A 22,373-nucleotide genomic window follows, 5' to 3' on the forward strand; every position below is an offset into this window, starting at 1 on the left:
TTAAATGCGTGAAAGCCTTGAAATTTCAGTAATTCTACAAATCAGAAAAGAAACTCTTATGAACTGAAGTATCTTAATGAATCAGACTGCTTAGCAGTTTACTCTTTCTGCTTTATATAATAACACTTAGGCTTGCTTGAACTGGGTGTTAAAGTTAAAGTTAAGAACAAACTGCATTTGAGAGGGTTAAATCACATTCTTTGTCTTTTGTAATTGAGTCTTTTAGTGATTTTCCTGTATCTTTTGAAGAAATGTAGTCTATTTTATAATGAAATGCATAGTTTGCAAATGAACACACATTCAATTTCAGGAAACTAAATTGCATACCACATGACAAAGAAGTGCCAGATTTAAACTACAACAACAAAAACTGCTAATCACTTGATTCTTTGTGATTGTTTCTTGTAGCTCCACCAAGACAGTGTATTGATCTCTACTTTGATGAAACGTATTCAATAGAACCTTCATGGGAATGCAAATTTGACCATATTGAAGTTCGGGATGGGCCATTTGGCTTCTCTCCAATAATTGGACGCTACTGTGGCCAACAAAGTCCACCCTACATCAGATCCAGTGGCAGATACCTTTGGATAAAATTTGTCGCTGATGGAGAATTGGAAGCTATAGGATTTTCCGCAAGATATAACTTCACTGCAGGTAAAAGAAAACTTCAGTTTTTTCAAAATAATGGTGCCATTTTGCCTCACATGTATTCCTCAGTGCATTAGCTATTTTTGGAACTTTGATACATTTACGAACTTGATGCTTGTATTAAATTGAAGGCTTGCAGTTTAGATAGATTGACTATGTTCAAATTCACCCTTGTCAGAATTATTGTGTTTCCATGCCTACTAGTTTGTGGAAATGGTTATGCCAAATTACGATATATAAAGATATTAAATTTACAGACACTGTCACAACATTCATATTTTGAATTTTTAAGGGTGCTCTGCGCATTGCAACAAAAATAAGTCTCATCACTCTCAGAGCACTTGCTCCAGTTTGTGCTTTCCAACACATTTATGATTGATAGCTGAGTCAGTCAGCAGTTAAGTAGCTGCTGAGTGGCATGCTTTAAGGCAGCTACTTTAATTTCTTGAAGCTGGTTCTATAGAGAAGGTGGGCAGTGCACGGTCAGATTGTGTAATCAGAAAAATGCCATAGGTATTGACCCTTTTCCCCCAGGAGTGCTTGAAGCTTAGGGGTCCTCCTGGGATCTATATGGTGATATGAATAGGCTGTGTAACTTTTTAGAACAAGAAACTCCATTTATAATGTTATCAACTAAGTAGTTTTTTTCAGTTCTCATGAGTAGAGAAGCATTTTTGTTTCATGTGCGTTTGGAACTATTGCATAGTGTTATGGAATAATGTGAAGGCTGGGATGCCACCAGGAAGACCATACGATATGTTTAATGGGTGTGTCTTGAGGTTTCCTGGCTCCACAGAGACAAGATGATGATCAGAATGGCAAAGCAATGCCTTCTGTCGTATTTTAACCTGATGTAGTTTGTAGTTTTACCACGGTTCATTAGCATTGTGGTTTGGCTGGTTTCCCATTGTTCCATTGGAGGATTTATGATACCTTCCTGTGCCTTACCAGGATTTAACTGTGATTTCTTACACTCAGATGTTATAGCATTTCGTAATGGAGTTGACTACTGTAATGGTAAATATAATAGATTCATAGTACAGTTGTAGTGTATGTAACACAATTCTCATGACAGAGTCATATAAATATAAAATAAAAAACTATAGAAAGAAAGCAAATTTTGCTACAGTACAGTAGCTACCCCCCACCGCGATGCATCCTGTCAAAAATTTAAATTTTAAACTTTTTTTGCTGGGTCTCAGGAGGTTACAGAGTACCTGGCAGGCTATGCCAAATTAGCTAGCAAAGGAGCAGATTGATTGAAACTTTAATAACCCAGCATCTTTTATAGACTTGCTGTTGAACATTTTATGTAGATCCTTTGTGTAATGGTTTCCTGAAGAGAGATGGGAATAGGACCTATTCATGAAAGGAGGGCAGAATATATGAGACATTTTATGAAATACTATTACAGGAAATGTGCTTGCATGGTCTTAGAGAGTGGTCTGTCCCTCCCTGAAGTTTGATTTCCTCCCATACTGCTGATGAGTCACTCATAACGTATGTGTCTTAAGTAATTTTTTGAAAATTATTTGTACGTAATCAAGGAGTTAACCCCAGAAGATCTTCAGAAAATCTAGCATTATAGATAAGGCACTGTCTGCATTTCTTGACATTGGTAAGGCATACTGAGGGTACAATAGCTGAAAGAACCACACCAATGAGAAAGAACATGCATTAAATCAGTGGAAATACATTTCTGCGCCTTCCTGCTTGTGTTGCTGTTCATCAAAAAAAGGAAAAGGCGTATTATGAAATTCTGCTCTCCTAGGGATAAAAGCACCTTAGGTGGAACAAATTTCCTCTTCGACCTCTTTTAAACTCAGCGATTGCAAATCATATCTTGTAATCTTGGTATAATTAGTTTGGATGTGCTCAAAAACAAATCTGTCATGACCTCAGGGCACTCCTGTGCTGCTAAAGTTAGCTATTTATGTTGTCTAAATATTGCAGCTTTCTATTGTTTACTCAAATGACTTAATTTAGCCATATTATTCTTATTACAGATAGGGGTGAACACAGTCTACATGCTGTCAATATCCGGCTAAAACATGTGGCTTATGTCATAATTGAATGTTAATGTAATGGCATGTAAAGTAGCATGGCTCTAATACAGCAATACCTAGTAATTATTGTGAATGCACACAGACATAATCTAGGTTAGTGCTGGAGTGTTGGAACTGTTACACTAGCAGAGAAGTGATTCCAGCAGTCTTTTCCAGAAGTTGCATGCAGTATGTACAGTACATGTGATATATTTTATAATTGGAAAATCCATTTAAAGCGACAAATAAGGAAATCTCTCCAATCTTACACTGTCATGAGTTTACAATACAGTAGTAGTAATTTATTGTAATTTTCCCCTCCAATTTGAGCAACTCGATTGAGCAGGAGACCATCCTGATTCCTCATTCAACACTGTAATAAACAAACAGAAATACATTCATTCTGATTTGCCAGCAGTGTGAGTATCAGGTTGATTTGAGTTTTTTCCCCCCAAAATCTATTTTCAAATGCAATCAAGTATTTAATATCAATTCACTCAGTCAAAACAGCGTTTCTTCATACTGTGAAAAAATGCAACATCCTGGCTTACACATGCTGTTTTGTAATCTAATGAGCACTGGTAACCAATTGGTGGCACACACTAAGCACTCTGCTCTTAGCTCAGGCAGAAGGATGCATTTTGCAGGGGCAGAGGCCTTCATCACAGTCAAAATATGATCACCTGGAATAATGCACTTTCATAAATGTCATCTCAAACCCACAAGTCTTTTTTCAGCTCTGTATACAAACCAGTACCAGGTGCTACCATTTCTGCATCCACCCGCACATCCCTTCATTGGCCGAGCCGGGCCCCATTTTAGCTTGTAAACCTCTTGTGACTTGTGTGTCTGGTTTTGTGTCACCGAGTTGTATGTGAAATCTGGCTGCTTTTTCCTGGATGTTGAGGGCTAGTTTACTGTCTAAGGATTGCGCCAACCCCACCCCCATCCACCATGCCCCAATCTCCTCCTCTCACACCTGTGTAACACCCCTTCTCTGGGGTCTTCTGACCTTGTTACCCCTTTTCTCTCTGTGATAAAGTGGTGATGCATGGCAAGATGCTAACTTTTTTCACACATCCGTTAACATCTTATTGGGTGTAAGAGGAATTGTAATGTTCACAGTCATAAACAAAAATGGCAATGTTCCTGGGTCTGCTTTTCTCATGCTATTTATCCCATTCTGAAAAGAAACTTGTTTGTATTGTAATGCAAAATATTTTATACATTTCAGACTAAGGTAACACATAAATGGAATTATATAATTACAAAATTGCACACATACTAAACTTTAACATTATGCAAGTCCATTTCTTGGATTTTTGAAATGAGAAATAACCAGCAGGATCAATAAGTAGCTGTAGGAGTAAGTATCCATTTCAGCATATTATTAATTGCTAAAAAACATTTTTTGGTTGTTTGGGAAATATATTACTTTTTCAGTTCCCACATCCCTGAAATGCACCTTGATAATAAGAAGACATAGATAACAGACCTTAGATAACAATGCTTACTTTTATTCATTTATATGTTTTACCATTGACTTTTTCACTTGTTTGGGGAAGTATTTCATTCTTTGTTTAAACATGTACTGCATGATGCAATTTAAAAAATGTACATCCTCTTGTGCCCTGTGGCATGTAGAAAAATTCTGAGCGGGCCCAGCTGACCTTGATTTCAGATCATGATGGCAAGAGGAAATACCTAAGTAACTTTGAAAGAACGTTCATTATTGGGGCACGTATGACAGGAGCTTCAGTCACAAAGACTGAAGCTCAACTGGCTAGTGTTTCAATAGGAACAGTGACTAAAGTGACATCTGCATTTAGATCTATGGGAAAGACATAATAGGGTCGGAAATTGTGGTCGAAAGTGTACATTCGATGACCGTGATGCTTGTGCACTAGTGCGATATGTTAGGAATAACAGAAGAGCAACTCTTTCTCAGGTGACTGAGAATGTCAACGCAGGATGTGATCAAACTTTGTCTGCCAGAACAGTCTGTCTCCATCGAGAGGGATATTCTAGAAGGGTTGCAGTGCATAAACCCCTCATTGCGATGATCTCACAATTTGTGAGATCAGTGGTGCAGTAACCATTGGCAATGGTCTACAGAGATGTGGATAAAAGTGATAAGGTCAGATGAGTCATCCTTCACTATATTCTTTACAAGTGGGTGAGTGCACATACACCAAGGTAATGGTGCAGGCCTGAATGCTTGACCCCGACAGTGAGGGGGTCCAGTCGCTGTTATGCTGTGGGAGGCATTTTCCTGGCATGGTTTGGGTCCACTTATGCCCTTAGAGGGAAGGGTCATTGCAAATCTATATAAAAAGTTATTCTGAGTGATCACCTTTATCCGGTGATGAAATATTTCAATCCTGATGGGAGTGGTCTCTTACAATTCTTATAATTCCTCCATCCACAGGACATGAGGGGTAACTGAATGGTTTGTTGAGTATGATGATGTGAACCATATGCTGTGGCCTTCGCAGTGTCCAGATCTCAACCCAATTGAACATCTATGAGAGATTTTGGACCGTCCACCACCATCATCAAAACATCAAATGAGGGAATATCTTTTGGAAGAATGGTGTTCCATCCCTCAGTGCATAATACATTGAGCTTTATGGTGTTTGGGAAAAAGACATATTTCATATTTTTCTCTATTTGCCTCTGGACTCCAGAGTTTTGCAATCAAACATTTACATGTGGGTAAATTGCACATCTCAGCTTGTATTTAAGGGTATGTCTATACACTTTGGTTTCACCATATAGAAATTACAGCACTGGTTATAGGCTACATAGTCCCCCCTTTTCAGGGCACCATAATGTTTGGGACATAATGCATGTTGCACATTCAGTTGAATTAAGATCTGGTGAGTGATATGACCAGTCAATAGTTTTCCAGTTTTTTGCCTTTGAAAAATTCCTTTGTTGCTTTAGAAGTATGTCTGTGATCAATTTTTTGCTGTAGGATGGAGCGCCATCTAATCAGTTTGAAGGGATTTGCTTGAAATTGATGCAGATAAGATGTTTCTGTACACTTCAGAATTTATTCTGTTGCATCATCAGTCAAAAAAAGTGAGCCAGTACCTGTGGCAGCCATACATGTCAAAACTATAACACCCCCACCACTATGTTTCACAGATGAGGGGGGGTTCTTTGGATCTTGGGCAGTTCCCTTTTGGCCTCCACAGATTTCTCTTGCCATCATTTTGACACAAGTCAGTCTTGGTTTCATCTGTCCACAAGACCCTTTTCCAGGACTTTTTGCTTTTTGCTGACTCTTTTAGGTATTGCACTTCTTAAAGGCCACCCTATTTTGCGGTTAACGAATAGTTTGCATCTTGCATTGTAGCTTCTGTAGTTCTGTTTGTGAAGTTATCTGTGGACAGCAGTCACTGACACATCCATGCCTGCCTCCTGAAGAGTCTTTTTTATCTGTCAGGCAGGTGTTTGGGAGTTTTTCTTCATTATTGGAGGAATTTTTCCATCATCAACTGTAGAGGCCTTCTTGGACTACTAGGTTCTAAACAATTCATTTCGGTAAGCCGAAGGTTTGGCCTATGTCTCTGACAGTTTTTTCTTATTTTTCAGCCTCATAATGGCTTCCTTGACTTTCATTGGCATGACTCTGGTCTGTTGACTTCAAAGGCAATCATATAAAGACTAGATACTTAAAGCTCTCTTATACCTGCACTATGAAAGCAATTGAATACACCTGACTAATTAGAAACACTTGTGAAGCCATTTGTCCCAAACATTATGGTGCTCTGAAATGGGGGGACTATGTGCTGTATAAAAAGTGTTGTAATTTCTCCAAGGTAAAACCAGAATGTATACAAATTCCCTTTAATAAATGCTAAGCTGAAAATCTGTTCTTTGTCCATATGTGGCTTGTTTCATTACAAATCTAGTATTGCAGAGTACAGAACCAAATCAAGGACAAAACAATGTCTTTCTCCCGAACATTATGGAGCTCACTTTCCATGAGATTGAATTGAGGGAGATTCATATTTGTAGAATCATTCACCACTTTAATGGTAGGAAAACACTTTTGGTAAGAACATTGCGAGCATTGTTGAGCTGAATGGCCTGTTCTCGTCATAATGTTATGTTATGTTATGTTTTATGGTAATGTTTTATAAGAAGTTGGGAAATTGAACTAATGGAAGCCACCCTCACTCACTAGCTATACCTCACCAACAATTGATTTGGCAGGGGTTGAAGCAATTTATCAGCTTCACAAGTTTCTTTAAAGTCACTGAATGGGCAAATTTATTTTGTTCTGACATTTAAGTTCTTGGAAGTTTTACTGCATCACTGGAAGACGGAGTTGGTGACATTTTTATATTTGGCAGGAGATACCATAATCACATAATCAGTCATGGTGCAAAATGAACTGTGTCCAACCTTCACCTTGTTAATTTATGAGATGAAAATTTGTACTAAAATCTTGCGAAACAAACTAGGCCTGTGAGCCTTATCAGTGTTGCAGATTGAAATCCCAAGTTGCTGCTCCATGTTAGCTGAGTACTGCCAAAAAGCTCTTCCAGCTGTCTTTTGCAGCATTTTTTTATGTATGCTTTTATTTTTTCATGAGCTTTATGAAGATTTATATTACTTTTATTTTATTTTTTTACCCTCCTTACTAGAATTGTGGCATAGACCTGAACTGCATGTGTGGAGAAAAAAATAACCTATTCTCTTGACTAGCCCAATTTGAAGCATTTAATGATGGGAGATGTTCTTACATTTCACAGCTATACAAATTTCATGGATCTGAAGAAATTTGTTTGTTTGGGTCTGAGGGTGCTTACCCAGATATCCCATGACAAAACAATGAGAAATCCAGTTTCATGGTGCTCGTAAGGTGCCCCTTGTGGGACTGACCTTGAGTTCTGCTTTGGGCGGCTATGGAAAAAAAGCAAAGTACATGTTTTGGTGCTGAAAAGAACCTAAAGCCTTACAACTTGAATTTTATTTGTGAAGAGGCACAACAGGGAATGTTGCTTGACTGCAAGACATTGACAGCAGCTTACATGGGCTGCAGGCTAATACTTGGACGAAACAGAGACATGGGATGAAACACATGCCTGAGGCATTAGTGTGGACTTCATGAGATGAATCTTCAAAACCAAGTCCAAAGTGGAAAAAGAAAATACTTTTCACTGTCTAAAAACACCAGTATCTGCTGACATACTAATTGCATACGAACACGCATTTAAGATTTTTTCTTCAGGTAATCTACAATTTAGGAAGTCCTCCGTAGCACCGTTGGTTAAAATATAAAAATATAAAAGCTTGTTTATTTCTCCAGCAGATGTATTTACACATTCAATAATTGTATTAAGTAAATTAGACCAATCACAGATCAGAGGAAGCATGCTGTATATTTTATCAAGATACCTGCATGTAGCTATTGGTCTATGTGTATAGCAAAGACAGTGGACTTTCAAATTTCAGAACACCATATTTTCTTTTACTACTGTTTGTATGTTTTCATTCTGCTCCTGTCCCCAGCAGATCTGTTCTTGTAGTGTATTTACATGTAGCCTATATATTTTGCTAGAATATCCAGGAAAAATAATTATTAATGCTGTCTCAATAATTTGTATTTAGTGAAAGTTGTTTTGTTATTTACAGACTTATTGACATTGCATAATAATGTGTAGCCTACAACTTAAAGCTCCAGAGTAGGCTGATTTGCCGTTGTGGATTTAGATTTTACGTTAATATTCATGCTGGGTGCTGGACATTTTTCCATCGTAATTTTGTAGTGAGTCTGCATATGAAAGCTTGCACTGCCCACCTGAGAGCTATAGATATTTTTTTTATGTTTTTATTTGGCACCTCTGCATTTAGCCCCTTTCTCTAAAAAAGTGTTTAGTTTTAACCCTGAATGCAATGTGCCAATGATAAATGCAAGTATACCTTGCACATCCAAGTCATGCTCAGCTCTAATCTAATTTCCTAAAGTAATGCTATCAGCCAGAGATGTTTGGCACGATCCAGTGGAGCCAAGCTGGTCAAGGACTCATCCAGCCACTTCCTGCAATGTTTTTTAAGTTATAGTTTCAGGCCAGGTTGTATTGAATTAAAGGAGAACTACTGTAGAATGTTTTTTGAGAAACTTATGAAAAGCTGAAAATAAGAAAACTACCTCAGAACTGTTAAAATATCCTCAATGTCTTAAATGTAGCCATATTCTCATGAACTTTCGCATTTAAAACCTTAACAGGACTTTTACATAATGAAAATGTGCTCTTCCAATATGCATTTTCTGGAATAGTCTTTAGAAATTTTCACGCATCACTGAATATTTGAAGAGCTAGTTGCCTGGATATAGCAACTGGCTTCATGTGCATTTTCTCGTTATGAATTTTGCAACATTTATAAAAAATCATGCATTTATTGTGTAGGTGGATACATAGGATATAATGCCTATATGGTACCTTGCAGTATATGCAGAACAATCTAATATTCCAAAGAGATAGAGTAGATCTATAAAGCTGCTTGCTTTCCTTTTTTGTGTACCTATTGTTATGTTGGGTTGTTTTATCAGCTAACTGCATGTCAATATTGAAGTATATCTTATTTGTCATAGTTCTGAGAGCTTGCTACTGAAAACATCTCTAAAACAGAACAGGGCACACACAGCATCCAAGCATTCTAGACTGCCAGTGGTACAATATTTGCCAGGCCCAAACAATATGTACCTAGCTACCAATGCTGTGATATACTGTATAGACACTTATATTTACTGTTATAAGAATCCCGTTTTCAGTGGTAAGCTCGGAACTGTGAAATATAAGATATACTTCAATATTGATATACTTTCATTTTGTTCTCAAATTTCTCCAAACCCTTTATTGAAGTTTCCTAATTCCATTTCTTACAAGGGGCCCTCTTGTAATTAGTAAGTACAGTATTTCTGCTGGGACTGATGCGAAGGCAGTTGATCTCCTGATTGAAAGGTTTTTTTGTGTTGCGTGTTTAGTTAAGGGATGAGCTGTATTAGCAGTGCAGGCACACCCTCTGCAGCTGTAAGGGAGTTCATATGTTACTTTACCTAACCCAGCAAATGAAAGGTTCCATTCAGCAGAGAACATGCTCTTGCTTGTCTACTGTGAGTCTTAGCTCAAGGGAGAAGTACGCACTTGGTTAATCATAAACCTTTCATCATAAACCTTTACGGATTGTGACTTTTTATATGTTTTTATCGTTTGTATCTTTCTTCCCATGCTAATTATTCAGAAATGAGTAAAGTGCCAGTTCATGCTTGTATCTTATTTTTTGGAGAGTCATCCTCCTGCTTCGGAAAAGGAAGATTTCAACCTTCAGACCGATCCATTCTAATCCATTGTGCCCAATGAGTTCTTGTTTGCCATTAGAAGCACCTCATTTTTTCTATGCCCCATAAAGTGCCAGCTATGTGTTCAGTAATAATATTTACTTGCATCCTGTATTCAGTATGATCAGGATAGTTATATTTACAGTAGTATCCCCACAGGTTTAATTGTATTAATTTGCTTTATTTTACTAAATCTCTGTCTGTTCTGCTGTGCTGGATGGGTCATATTTGCCCGTATATATTTTTAAAGATACAGATATGAGATGTAACGTGCTGTACAGAATATAGGCCTATATATAGTATGGAAATTAGAATTGTGCTGTTCAGTTCTTTCAAATGGAACTAAACTGAATGTGAAGGACCATAGCAAAATCTGTGCTGTTTGCAAAATGACAGGCTAGCATTCCTTTAACAAAAATATATATTTTTTCATTTTGGCTTTTATTTTTTATCATTATTATTGTTTTTTCATTATTGTGGAAGGTACTCAGGGGAGAACATCTTTCTATTTTCATGTTGGTTACTTTTCTGGTCTCATGTATGTTTCTGCTTCAATTTATGTGCTTAAGGGGGATTTCTGATGCAAAGGAAAGCAAAATGGCTTTTGACAACAAGATAACATAATACATGCTACACAACATGTAATATAGGCATCAGAATAAATACTTTCATACTGTGCAATGTTGATTTTCAAAGTGTTGATAAGATTTTATTTACATGCAACTAATCTGCCTGCCATAGTTGTGTAGTTTACCACATCGGGACAGTCTAGTTTCATGCAGTATGTATGCAGTTTATTTTGTATAGTCTAATTGCAAATCCAGTCTGCATTGCATCCTTTCTGCCAGCTGCAAATTAGGAAGAATTCCAAAAAGGTAGCCATGGATTTCTATGCCGATAGCATTTGCAGCCATCATTTATGATTTGCTCGTTGTATGATGACTCCTAAAAATTTCTTAACCTGTCTGATGAACAGGAAAAATTTGAAGTGGAGTACAGTGCTGGAGCTACAAACATTTGCTCTGAAATCCTGCAACTATCCTGGAGGAAATGAAATCTCTTGTAACGTCTGGAGGAGGCTGTAGTTCACTCATAATCATGATGGCACACTGCCCAGTCTGGCTGGGGCCTTATTAAATTTGGCCAGACTTTTCTGATCTTTTGAACATTGGTGCAGAATAGCTATCAAATTTATTCTCTAATAATACAGTAAAATAGGTGTGAGGTACAACTCAGTGTTAATTTATCATTTATCTGATTAATGGGGAAAGCATTTAAGGGAATGTAGAGGGATGTGCAACTCTTCGGACGTGGAATAAAGACAAATGCAGCTCATAGCTCAACCCAATTAAAAGTTTATAACACCGGTTTTGCATACGTTTGATGAACTTGGCCATTTTTTATCAGACATTTCCTTACTTTCCCATCCTACCAGTGAGGAGGACCAGTGATACACTGCCTTTCAGTCCTATTGTGGCCAGGATTTCCTTTACGTGTGTCAGTAATGTGTTTTAGCATGTTAGTAGTGATTGGGTTTGAGATTATTGAAGGGATTTATTTTTTTATAATCTCTTCTTAAATCAAAGCATATACTGTAGGAGCTTTGCGGCTTGCCCACAGAAGACAAAATTAATACAAGCTCCATGCTGTTGTTTGTGACTCTCGATAGTTATCTTGGACTGTAGTTTTCCAACCCCACACACTAAAAACACAAGAGTGAAAACGGCGTTCATATAGTCACAGTGGTTAAATTGGGGTGTACTTTCTGTATGGGTATGTTTTATGTGTATTTTTGTGTACTTGGTTTTCTCACTTTGGTCCCACAAAATAGCAATATCAGCACACTATATCGGTGCTTCAGGCTCAGGCGCTTGTTTCTGTTGTAAGATTTTGTACGAGTTCCTACAGTGTTCTTATTTGGGAAATCTTTTCATATACAACATATCATATGATTAGTCATTCACAATTCGACTATTAATAAAACTAATTGACAAATTATTAATGGTAGACAGATGGGCGGTTATTATTGCTCACACTTTTAAGAAATGCTGCTGTAATACCTTTAGTTTCTGCATATCATGTGCACTGGGGAATCACTGGCGAACATAGATTTCTCAGGGGTTTTTGTTGTGCTTAATTAATGCCATTTGGACCTTCCTGGAAGCCAGTAATAATTTACGTGTATTCTATTTAAAAAAGCCACAGTTGCTGAATTTATTATATTATAATGTTCTCCTTTTTTCTAAATATTTATGTGGTATTTTCTGTCAATCTTTCCTGTTTGGTTTTTATTACATTTAATGAATATTGACCTGTTGCCCTTATATCTGTACATAAGCATAGCAGATCTGAATAAAACATTGCAGTGATGCTGGTGGCATGTTGTATCATATAGCATTTAACAAAATTACACAAAAGCATACCCATGTTCACAATTAACATGAGCCATGATCATTATTTACACTGAAATTTCCAAACACATATATTAAGCAACTTGTGCACGAAGTAAAAAAAAAAATTTTTAAATTCTGTTCCTGGAACACTGTGGCAACATCCAACCGCAGTGCTATGGACCATTTTCTCTTTGGCCCCTGACCAGTTAATAGGTCTGAAGATTAAATTACGCTACCACGTCTTGTGTGTGGGCAAATGCTCCCAAAAGGAAAAGCACTGGGACCTAGGGCTTGTAAAGAACTGTGCTGCTCATGCATGTTCATTTCTACACAGGATAGCCAACCCTCTGAATTATGTGCGCACTGCTGTCCCATCCATCCAATTTTCTGTTTCACAAGCTTAATTAACCAAACCAATCAAAACGAAACCATACCCATACTATCTGTCTCTCTGTCTCTCTCTCTCTCTCTCTCTCTCCCTCTCAGTCTCTTTCACACACACACCCGTGCAGACACACACAAATGGACAGTATTTATATTTGCAGTGAAAACTGAAATGTAGCGCACTGGAAATGTCTGTACCATAATGAAACCGTTAGATAATAATGCAGAATCCCAAGATGTTAGTACTCTGAATATTAATTTTGCTGCACCATAGTCCCAGTACCACTTATTAAAGGACAACTGTCAGTTTTGAACATATGTTGAAAGCAATTTTAAATGTAAGGTGCTGTTCATATTTCACTCAAGTAGAGCCCTAAATTGATGTTGATGTGCTGCTCTAATTTTTGGCACGGGTTGCCAAAACACCATGTCATTCAGTTTCTTTGTTCACGGTTAATTCCTCTCATATGCATAATTTTCCTTTTGAAAAATTCAGACATTAATTAATATAAGGAAGTGTTAATGATTGATAATACATTTCATTTTTTGTTGTTTTGATAACTGAATGCTAGCTAATGTGCTTTATCGTGAATAAAATCGTGACCTCATTTTTAGCACTGCATAGCTGCATAGTTTCAAAATGGTTTACCCATTATTTTCAAGTTCTGTTTTTATTTGGAGACTCAAACTCTTCACTCAAAAAATCAACATGAATCAACATGTTGAAGTAACACAGATAGTTGTATGCTGCTGTTGTGCATACAAAAAAATCTTGAAACAATGAGATAGGTAGTTTTGAACTACAAAAAAAGAAATTGAACACCCATGATACTCTAAAGGAATGCTGGAAATATAAATAAAATGAGGACGTGTGCAGGATCAACATCCTGCATATCTTCAGGAGAACTTTAGTCTTATTTAGTAAGTAGTAGTTAGCTTGCATTCAATGACCACCTTCTGCAGTTGTAATTATGCAGCATGCAAGCTAAATAATAATTAAAAAACGCTTTGTTGTGCTATATTAATCAAAGCATATGGAGATTGTGTGACTGATGTCTGAATGCCTCAAGTCAGACCTGGGTCAAATACATACTTGTTTTGAATTCAAATACTCTTCTACACTTTACTGATCTTGTCTGGTGTATTGGGACCAATGAAATACTCTCAAAAAATGCAAACCCCACCTTCTGGTCATTTAGACAGGATCAATTACACCAGGCAAGATCAATAGAGCACAGAACAGTATTTCAATCCAAAACAAATACATACAGTATTTGACCCAGGTCTGCCTCATGTGTTCGGTAAATGTAGCACTTGCAGGATATTTGATGAAGATTATGTTTTTATTCTCATTGTGCTTGTTATTTGATCATGATTAATAATAGCCAATATAAATGTTTGTCATCCATTGAAAGTAGCTAAACGGATATAATGACATAATACAGATATTAGCTGTGATGCCATTTGTCAAACATTTGGTAGATGCTAGATGTAATGGATCGTTTACCATTATGGGTTTTGTAATTTGAGAGGGATGAAACCTGAGATCAGAAATTAGGGTTCATTTATTTCAGTACTGATGGCCAATTATTTATCAGACACCGCAGGAAGCCTGACTCAGGAATTGATTACAATGCCTGGCATCAGTTTATGATGTATTGTGCATCTGTCTCATCCCAATTTTCCTCCTAGTCTACATGATAAGAGTCTTGGAATTTGACTGCATTTTCTATGTAACATTGCAGTCAATCAGAACACCTTTCGCTGAGAAAATGTAATTTTTCATAAATTGTTTCATTGATTAATCAAACGGTTTTAATCTACTTAATTAGTAACATCTTTCTTCCTTCTCTGTTGAGGTTTTGGCTGACCACCAAGCAGTGGCCTTCACACAGTCCTCCAAATGTAACATATCATGAAAAATGAATCTCATACTGCATGTAGGGTATGATGATATGTTCAATGAAAAACAGCAACCAAAAGAGTTTGAAGTTTGAAGGGGTGAAGTTTAAAGGGTGGTCGTTGCATTCTTTGGCATATGATAGGGAAACGTTTTTAAATAGATCAGATAACAGAAATAGAACTGTGGAAAAAGAAAATGGAGTCCAGAGGTGCTGGGATGAAAGGCGTACAGGCTGAATACTGATTAATTCAGCCGTGCCCTTATTTCAGTACTGACAAAAGTGGGATATGAAAATGCTATAAATGTTATAAATGAAAATGTTATAAATATCACACTAGGCTAGTTGTTTTAAATGTGTTGTATAGGTTTGCCATTCAGTTAACCTGTGTTATATGTCACAATGTTATGAGTAGATGCAGTCAGCATTTACTATACGTAAATTATGAGGCATTTCTTTTTTTTATTTCATTTCACAAAATTGCTCTTATTTGTTTGTGTTATTTACTTTTTTTAATTTCTCTTTCAACCCTGAGGATAGTACCATTTCGGATGTTCATGAAATGCACTGTTAAATCTTGATTTTTATAGAATCTGTTTTGTAAGACAATCAGTGAAAGATGAGCCAAAATGAACATGACATAAAAATAAGCATCAGCGTTTTCCACTGCCATCACAACATGTTGTCGATACTGGTAATAGTGGGGTTTGCCAGTGGGTATTCATCACTGTTGAAATATGCATCAGTATAATTGCCCTGTCTAACTGTGAACAGTATGCAGGCTATTTCCCACAAATGATATTGACTATGCAGATAAGTGATGTGATACAGTTCAGGTCAGTATAGCAAAGCACCAGAGCACAGATAGCACAGAGCCTCTCCACATTCTGAGAGTGTGCAGCTATGGTTATCATGAAGACATAGGTCAAACACGCATTTGTTTTGGATTCAAAGCATTGTCTACACTTTACTGATCTTGTCTGGTGTATTGGAACCAGTGCAATACTCTCAAACAGTGCAAACCCTGCCTTCTGGTCATATAGGCAGGCTAAATTACACCAGGCAAGATCAACAGAACACAGAGAAGTATTTGAATCCAAAACAAATACGTATTTGATCCAGGTCTGTTATCGTGCTGTTTATTTATGGTCTGTTCCAATCAGAGTTGGTTAAAATGATCCATTGCCTTGAAATCTAGTCAATAACACATGAGCCCTATGGCTTAACAGCAACTGATTGTTCTGTAGTTACTACCTGCTTAAGAATGAGCGTGGCCAGGTGACTGACTGTAAAGGGAACAGTATGCCAATGATGTTCTATCACAGTAAAAAAAAAAAAAAGAAATTACAAAAAAATTCAAATGACAAAATGGCAGAGAACTCCTTGCATGCTTTTAACTTCATCGTCCGCACAAGTAACCCCCACATATACTGTACTGTTGTATGACACACACAAGCTCACATACACACCACCTGCACTCACAGGTAGACACGGCTACATGATGGCTGGCTGGAATATGCACTGCAGATGCTGGCAATTGCTGATGGTAGCTGGTGCTCTAGGAAAACATCACAGATCTTCTCCTTTACATAAAGTGGGGTTTTATAAAAGGAGCTATTTAATGTCCACTGCCTATGAGGGCACTTGCATAGATTTGCATACATATATCTTCTGGCCATATTATTACAGGTCGTATTACCACAGATTATAATCTCACCAAACACTGCCTTGATAAAAATGCATATATATTAAACCTTTACACATCCACAGACATCACCAGCTGATACACATTAGTAAAGCAATTTCAATGTCATGCCTAAAGGTGAATCTGAAAAGAATCCATTAGGCATGTAAGTTGGATATTGCAAGTTGGTGTGTGATGTATGCGTACACTGCTTAAAATGTGTAGATTGCTATCTTGCTGCCAATTCCAAAAATAAAAATGGCAACAATTCATTTTAACTTTTGAAAAGATGACTATTTGATCCTATTATGCTGACATCTTTTTTATATTAAAGGTCTCTCTTATGACAGCTTTGCAGTAATGTGTGCTCCCTGTAAAAAAAAAAACTAATTTAAGAAAATGTAAAATCTTTTAAAAGGATGTAGTTATCTGCTATTCCAACGGACATTTTTATGTAAGTCAATTGATGCATGACCGCTTCCATTAACCTCTGGTCCCCAGGTTGGTGTATAAATATTCTTTTCAATTTCGATAGAGTGGGAGAGCCTGAACGGGTCTGCTATGCTAAGCTGTAGCCTGCAGTCATGCCCCTCTCTCCATCTCCAGAATTAGCCTTTTTTTATGTTAGAAGAGCTTGCTATTTCCGTTGTATAATCATTTCAAAATAAAATCAAACAGAGTCGCGGCAACACGCCGGCGAGCGAGCAGCATCTAAATCCTCCGTCCCCCCCGCCCACCCCCCAAATAAAGCCTGTGTCACGCCATCCACAGGGAGAAAGCCAAACTTTGTGTTCAACGCAGCGCCTTCAGATTTCTCAGCAGCCAGTCAAAGCGTCCCATACTGGGTGAGTGCAGACTGGTGTGGTATCTCTCTGATCTGAAAGCGGTTGCTTAACAGGACAGCCGAGCAGTTCTCTCAGTTCTGTCTCTTGTCATCCGGTAATACGTGCGCAGGGTGCGAAAAAGCACATCAGTAGAATGCACTGGAGTCAGCATGAAGATGATATCGGTGCAGCATCACAGGAATGCTTTTTGGACTTTGCCCCAGCCCTGAGTGAAGGCTGCCCAGAGAGACTTTTTTTCTGGCTGTTCAAATCATGAAGACGCTAGTGAAAACTAAATGAAATGTCAACATTTATAGCAATGAATGAGCTTGATATCCTTTGAAGGATATGCCAATATTAATGTAATCATTGGCAGCATTGTAAAACAACTTCAAGATGATAGGAAAGAAATATATTAATTTTAATCATGACTGTGTCTACTACAGTTTTATTCAATCTGCCCTAAAAGTAAATACAATTGGTATTATTTCTTACATTTTTTTTATTGCTTAATCATCAACTGTTGTATATAGTACACACACATACATAAGCACACACACACGCACACACACACACGGTTAGCTGCATCCCCACATGGCTATTGATCTCTCAGCTGTTTTAGCTGAGGTTGCAGATGGTTCCTTGGCACAGCTGAGCTTCTCTCCACCTTCTCCAGAGCAGCAGCGTGTCCTTGTTGTCCCCCCAGTCCCTCTGCACAGGCACAGTCACCGCAGGCCGTCGCTTCCCTTGCTCCTGCCCAGCTTCACCCACTGCAGCAAGCCTGCTGTGTAAAACAGCTCTCTGCAGCTCCAGCAAACACCCTCTTCCAGTGTACAGGCTTTCGCCACCGATACAAAGTCTCCTTCAGACACCTCCTACAGATGCCAGAATGTTCCAACAGTCATTTCAATAATCCATAAGAAGCAATGGATTCTTAGACATAGGAGTGAAATAACTCAGCACAGATGTAATGTACTGGAAAAATTATGCCATTTGTGAAAAAAAAGAAAAATAGACTTTTCTCAGGATTATTTAGTGTGATTCTGAAATATTAAAGTGTATGTATATGTATGTATATTCACATCTTTCAGTTTCCTCATAACAGTACTGTTGCTGCATATAAAATCAAGATACTAATTGCCTTTAACAAACCAACCTCTTAAGCTCAGTGCTGTAATCATTGATTTTATGCTTCACTATCAGTGCTGTTAAAATGTATACATGATGTGTCACTGCAAATATTTAAAGCTTAACCATCATTTTTCTTTATTTCTAGAGTAATAAAAGGAATCATCAACAAATGTCATGCACTGGATTATAGAGTGACATATCATTTAATTTGTGGAAGCTAGTGTATGAATTATTTCACAATTAGAATTTCAACTGAATTCATGGTGTACGCCATGAATCAGTTTTGAAATTTGACAATTTGATTTTTACAATTAAATATTAAAGACCCAAGTGGGTCTTGGTCTTGTCCTGATGGAAAAATTGTCTATTGGCCAAGCAGGTTTTTATCCTGCAGATATTTCATAAATTCAGTCATATCAAGTGGATTGCATCTAAGCAGCAATGCTGATTTAATCTTTTTGATTCTTGTTGCAGAGTTGGACAAAATCATTTCACACACCTTAGCAAAACATGATGAAAACAGATGTTTCAATTGCTAGGACTGCAAGATGTGCACAGTTGCATTTTCATTTGATTTGTGAATAAGAGAATATGTATTGACCTCCTTAGGCATAATACACATTGTGTGGTTAGAGCCAAGTACAAACACTTAAATGTTTTGTCCTTAAATGTTTAGTCCTTATAATGGCTACCGAAATGAATGTGACATTACGTAACAAAAACCATTTGCTGCATGCTGAGATGCATTACCCAAAAAAGCATGCTACAGCTTGGGTGAACAAAGGCCTTTGGGCTGTTTGTGTTTGTTTATTTCTGTTCACATTATCTTAACAATCACACCATGTGCATTTTATAGTTGTAGTCTAAAAATGGGTGGTTTATATTGTGTTGGTAGAACAGTTATAAATAATCATTTTCATGTCAAAGAAAGAAATATCATGCCACTGTCCCCTAAGGATTTCGCTTTCTGTAAAATGGCATGGTCACATGGTCAGCACTGTTGCATTCTGCTTATTCACTTGTTGACGGAAGTGGCTGGCATTGAAGATGAATGATGACCACCATCTCAAAAAAGTTAAAATAAAATTAGTCCTGTTAAATCCATTTATTGTATTTTAACTTGTATGTAAACCCTATTTTACTACATTTATGGCAAGTTTCCCATTCACAAGAGCTAGCTAGCTGGCTAATTTGCCTTGTTTTTCTGAAGTCTAGTCACCTCTCAATTAACCATTACAGGGGAAGGCATAGAAATTAGCTAAATGTGAATTTTACTTAATAGAGTTCCGTGTGACTGCTCCCACAGGCCTCAACAACAAAAGAGCTGCATGTCCTGCTTAATCTAATTTACTAGAACAACGCTGGATTTTACCCTATGAGTTACTGTTTTTAGGATCACAGGGGTTATGGCTGAATTAATCTGAGAGGTGCTTTTGCTTCTGCAACTTACCTAACAAGCAAGCACCAATTGGGCCTGCCAGCACTTTTTCAAATATTCACAAGTGGTCTCCTAGCAGCAGGCGTATTCATTATTCCCTTTACATTTGGTCCTCCTCTCAGCTGTCTCACCTGAACTGACTGCTAGCAGACCAGTGCAATGGCGGTTCACAAAATACCAGCAGACCAACAGATGTACTTACTGCAGGCTGCTAGTGGGCCACTGTGTACTGGCTAGTAGGGAAGTGACTTTCCAACAACAATCTTACTGCTGCAGGTTATTAATGAGAACACTCAAACAGGAACCAAGATGTATGCAATTCAAGGATTTGTATGTCATAAGTCATGTCATTAGTGCAAATGATACATTTGAAAGGACATGGGCTGTTGTGTTCATGTAGTACCCTCCCTTCTCACGTGCCCAATGTGATTTAATCTGTGTGACTGATCCTTTTAACAGGAGCATTTCATATTGGTTTGTGTCTGATCTTTTTTCAAAATCTTTTTTCATTATCCATGCTTTCTGTGAGCAGAGCACAGGTTGAGGCTTAATAGAAGGTTGATTCTAGCTCATAGGGTCAACGCTTATCCTGGCTTTCGTGTTTTAAAGCTGCTTGACATACAAGTATGCCTTTTGACTGAGAGGCCATTGCCTCAGACCATGTCTACGATGCTTAGCCTGAGGAAGAGTTGTAGGGAGTACAATACTACATATATTCTATTTCCAGGACATTTAATATAAGCAGTTCCTGTGAGGCAGATACACATTTTGGGTTGCATTTTCTTCACCTATTCCTTTTATATACTTGTGAATACTGGTTTTACTTGCATTATTATTTCCACCTGACTCTGTCCATGGTTCTGGACTATTTTTTGCTATTGTTTATAGTTTCTGGGTGTAGGCACTTTGTTAGACTCAGTGACATCTGAAATTAGTTTGAGATATTAGCTGATCATTTTATATCTGAGTTGTGTTGCAGCTGATGTTGAACTGTAAAAACCAATAAACTCCAGTTACTGAGACACAAATGTCAGTAGGATTCTGGCTGTTGTCTGTATTATGTGAATGAATACTGTAGACTCTTTAATATTCAAGTTTGCTCTAATAATTCAAATCCAACCTGGTTCGTATGCTTTTAAAATGAGAGTATCTTGTCCTTGTCATCTTGGCAAGAGGTGTGTCAGATTGTAAGAATATGTAGCCCAGCAGTTTACATAGAGATACTTCATGAATCACAATTCTTCCTCTTAGTATGTACTGTCCCTTGCACGATTCTTTAAATCATTGGGTGCAATGTGTTAAATAAAATTACTTTTATTATTAAAATGGTAGAATCTTTTTGTAAGCAACGTACAACTGCAGCTGTTTTTTTCATCCTGCCAAAACACGAGCATTTCCTTGAGTTTATTGTAAGAAGAGTCATTGAAAGTGCCCCTTAACCATGATGTTTGAACATATTCCAACAGATTCAGGTACATGAAACATATGTAAAGAATTCATTTATTGTCAGGTAAAGTTAAACGTGATGCCATTTCCATTAATATACAGTATGTGAGGATATATTGCTTTTTAGCAGAATGGTCAGAATTGTACGTATGAAGTGCTATGCTTCTTTGTATGCTGGAGTATTTGTGAAATTTGTTTTTCCCAGAACAAGTACATTGTAACGCAGTGTTTTCAAGGTGAAACTAGACTTATTCAGCGGAGCAGCATGCCAGTCACCTTTTTCTCTTTCTTTTTCTTTTTTTTTGAAATTCCAATATCCCAGGCATTGTCTGTATAACAGCCACAATTTGAATTGGTACATTGGTGAATTGGTACAAAAAATAAATAATACGTGCCCAAAATATGTTCGTCTACACATAGTAAGTAAACATGCACTCCAAATGGATATTTATAATACAAGGGCATCGGGGAAAATGACACAGCAGAGTACGTTCCGTAATTTTTCTCCAAAGCCCCAGAGCTCTCATTGTACTCCCTGTGCTGAATCAGACACATTTGTGGCAGAATGTGAAAAATGCTGCTAGCCTAATTCTCCTTTATGTTTGCTTAACAAATGCTAGTGTTGTCATGAGGCTGTGTTACTGAATTGGGCTAACATAATGCAATATCTATTTTAAAGACACCAATCTCAGATTCATTGTTAATACATTGTATTTTTCATCTGAGACTATTCTTTTTTTAATAAACTTCATCATGAATGGATCATCATGAATCATTTGGCAGTCTCTACCTCACTGCTCACTGTTTCAGAACTATTTTTCTTTTTAAAATAGTATGTGCTTCAGTTTGTTTAGCGATTAAGGATAAAGTTAATTTTAGTTCAATTGAATCTGGTCCTTAATGCTTTCAAATGAAGTCTTTGTCCTTTAATGTAAAGACATGGAGAATATATCACCAGGGCTGGCTCTTTCCTTTTTTCAATCTTAGGCAAAATCGTGGGGAAGGGGGAGGGTGGTTTCGCTGACTATCAAAAATGCTATTTTTCCCCACGCCCCCCATTCTTTCTCTTTATTTGGTGCCCCCTCCCCCATATTGCTATCGCCCATGCTTCGAATCGGC

The 22,373-nt window shown here is 37.5% G+C and overlaps 1 protein-coding gene across 3 annotated transcripts in view; it reads left to right on the forward strand.

The window, feature by feature from the left end:
- Window positions 1-22,373, forward strand: part of neto1l (neuropilin (NRP) and tolloid (TLL)-like 1, like) — a 68,578-nt gene that overhangs the window by 3,148 nt on the left and 43,057 nt on the right. For all 3 annotated transcript variants that reach the window (XM_064333138.1, XM_064333137.1, XM_064333136.1), the window contains exon 4: window positions 409-657. In XM_064333138.1, the coding sequence (XP_064189208.1) occupies window positions 409-657 (249 nt within the window). The remainder of the gene's footprint in view (window positions 1-408; window positions 658-22,373) is intronic.

The sequence above is a fragment of the Anguilla rostrata genome, chromosome 4 (assembly GCF_018555375.3).
Source record: "Anguilla rostrata isolate EN2019 chromosome 4, ASM1855537v3, whole genome shotgun sequence".
NCBI classification, from domain to species: domain Eukaryota; kingdom Metazoa; phylum Chordata; class Actinopteri; order Anguilliformes; family Anguillidae; genus Anguilla; species Anguilla rostrata.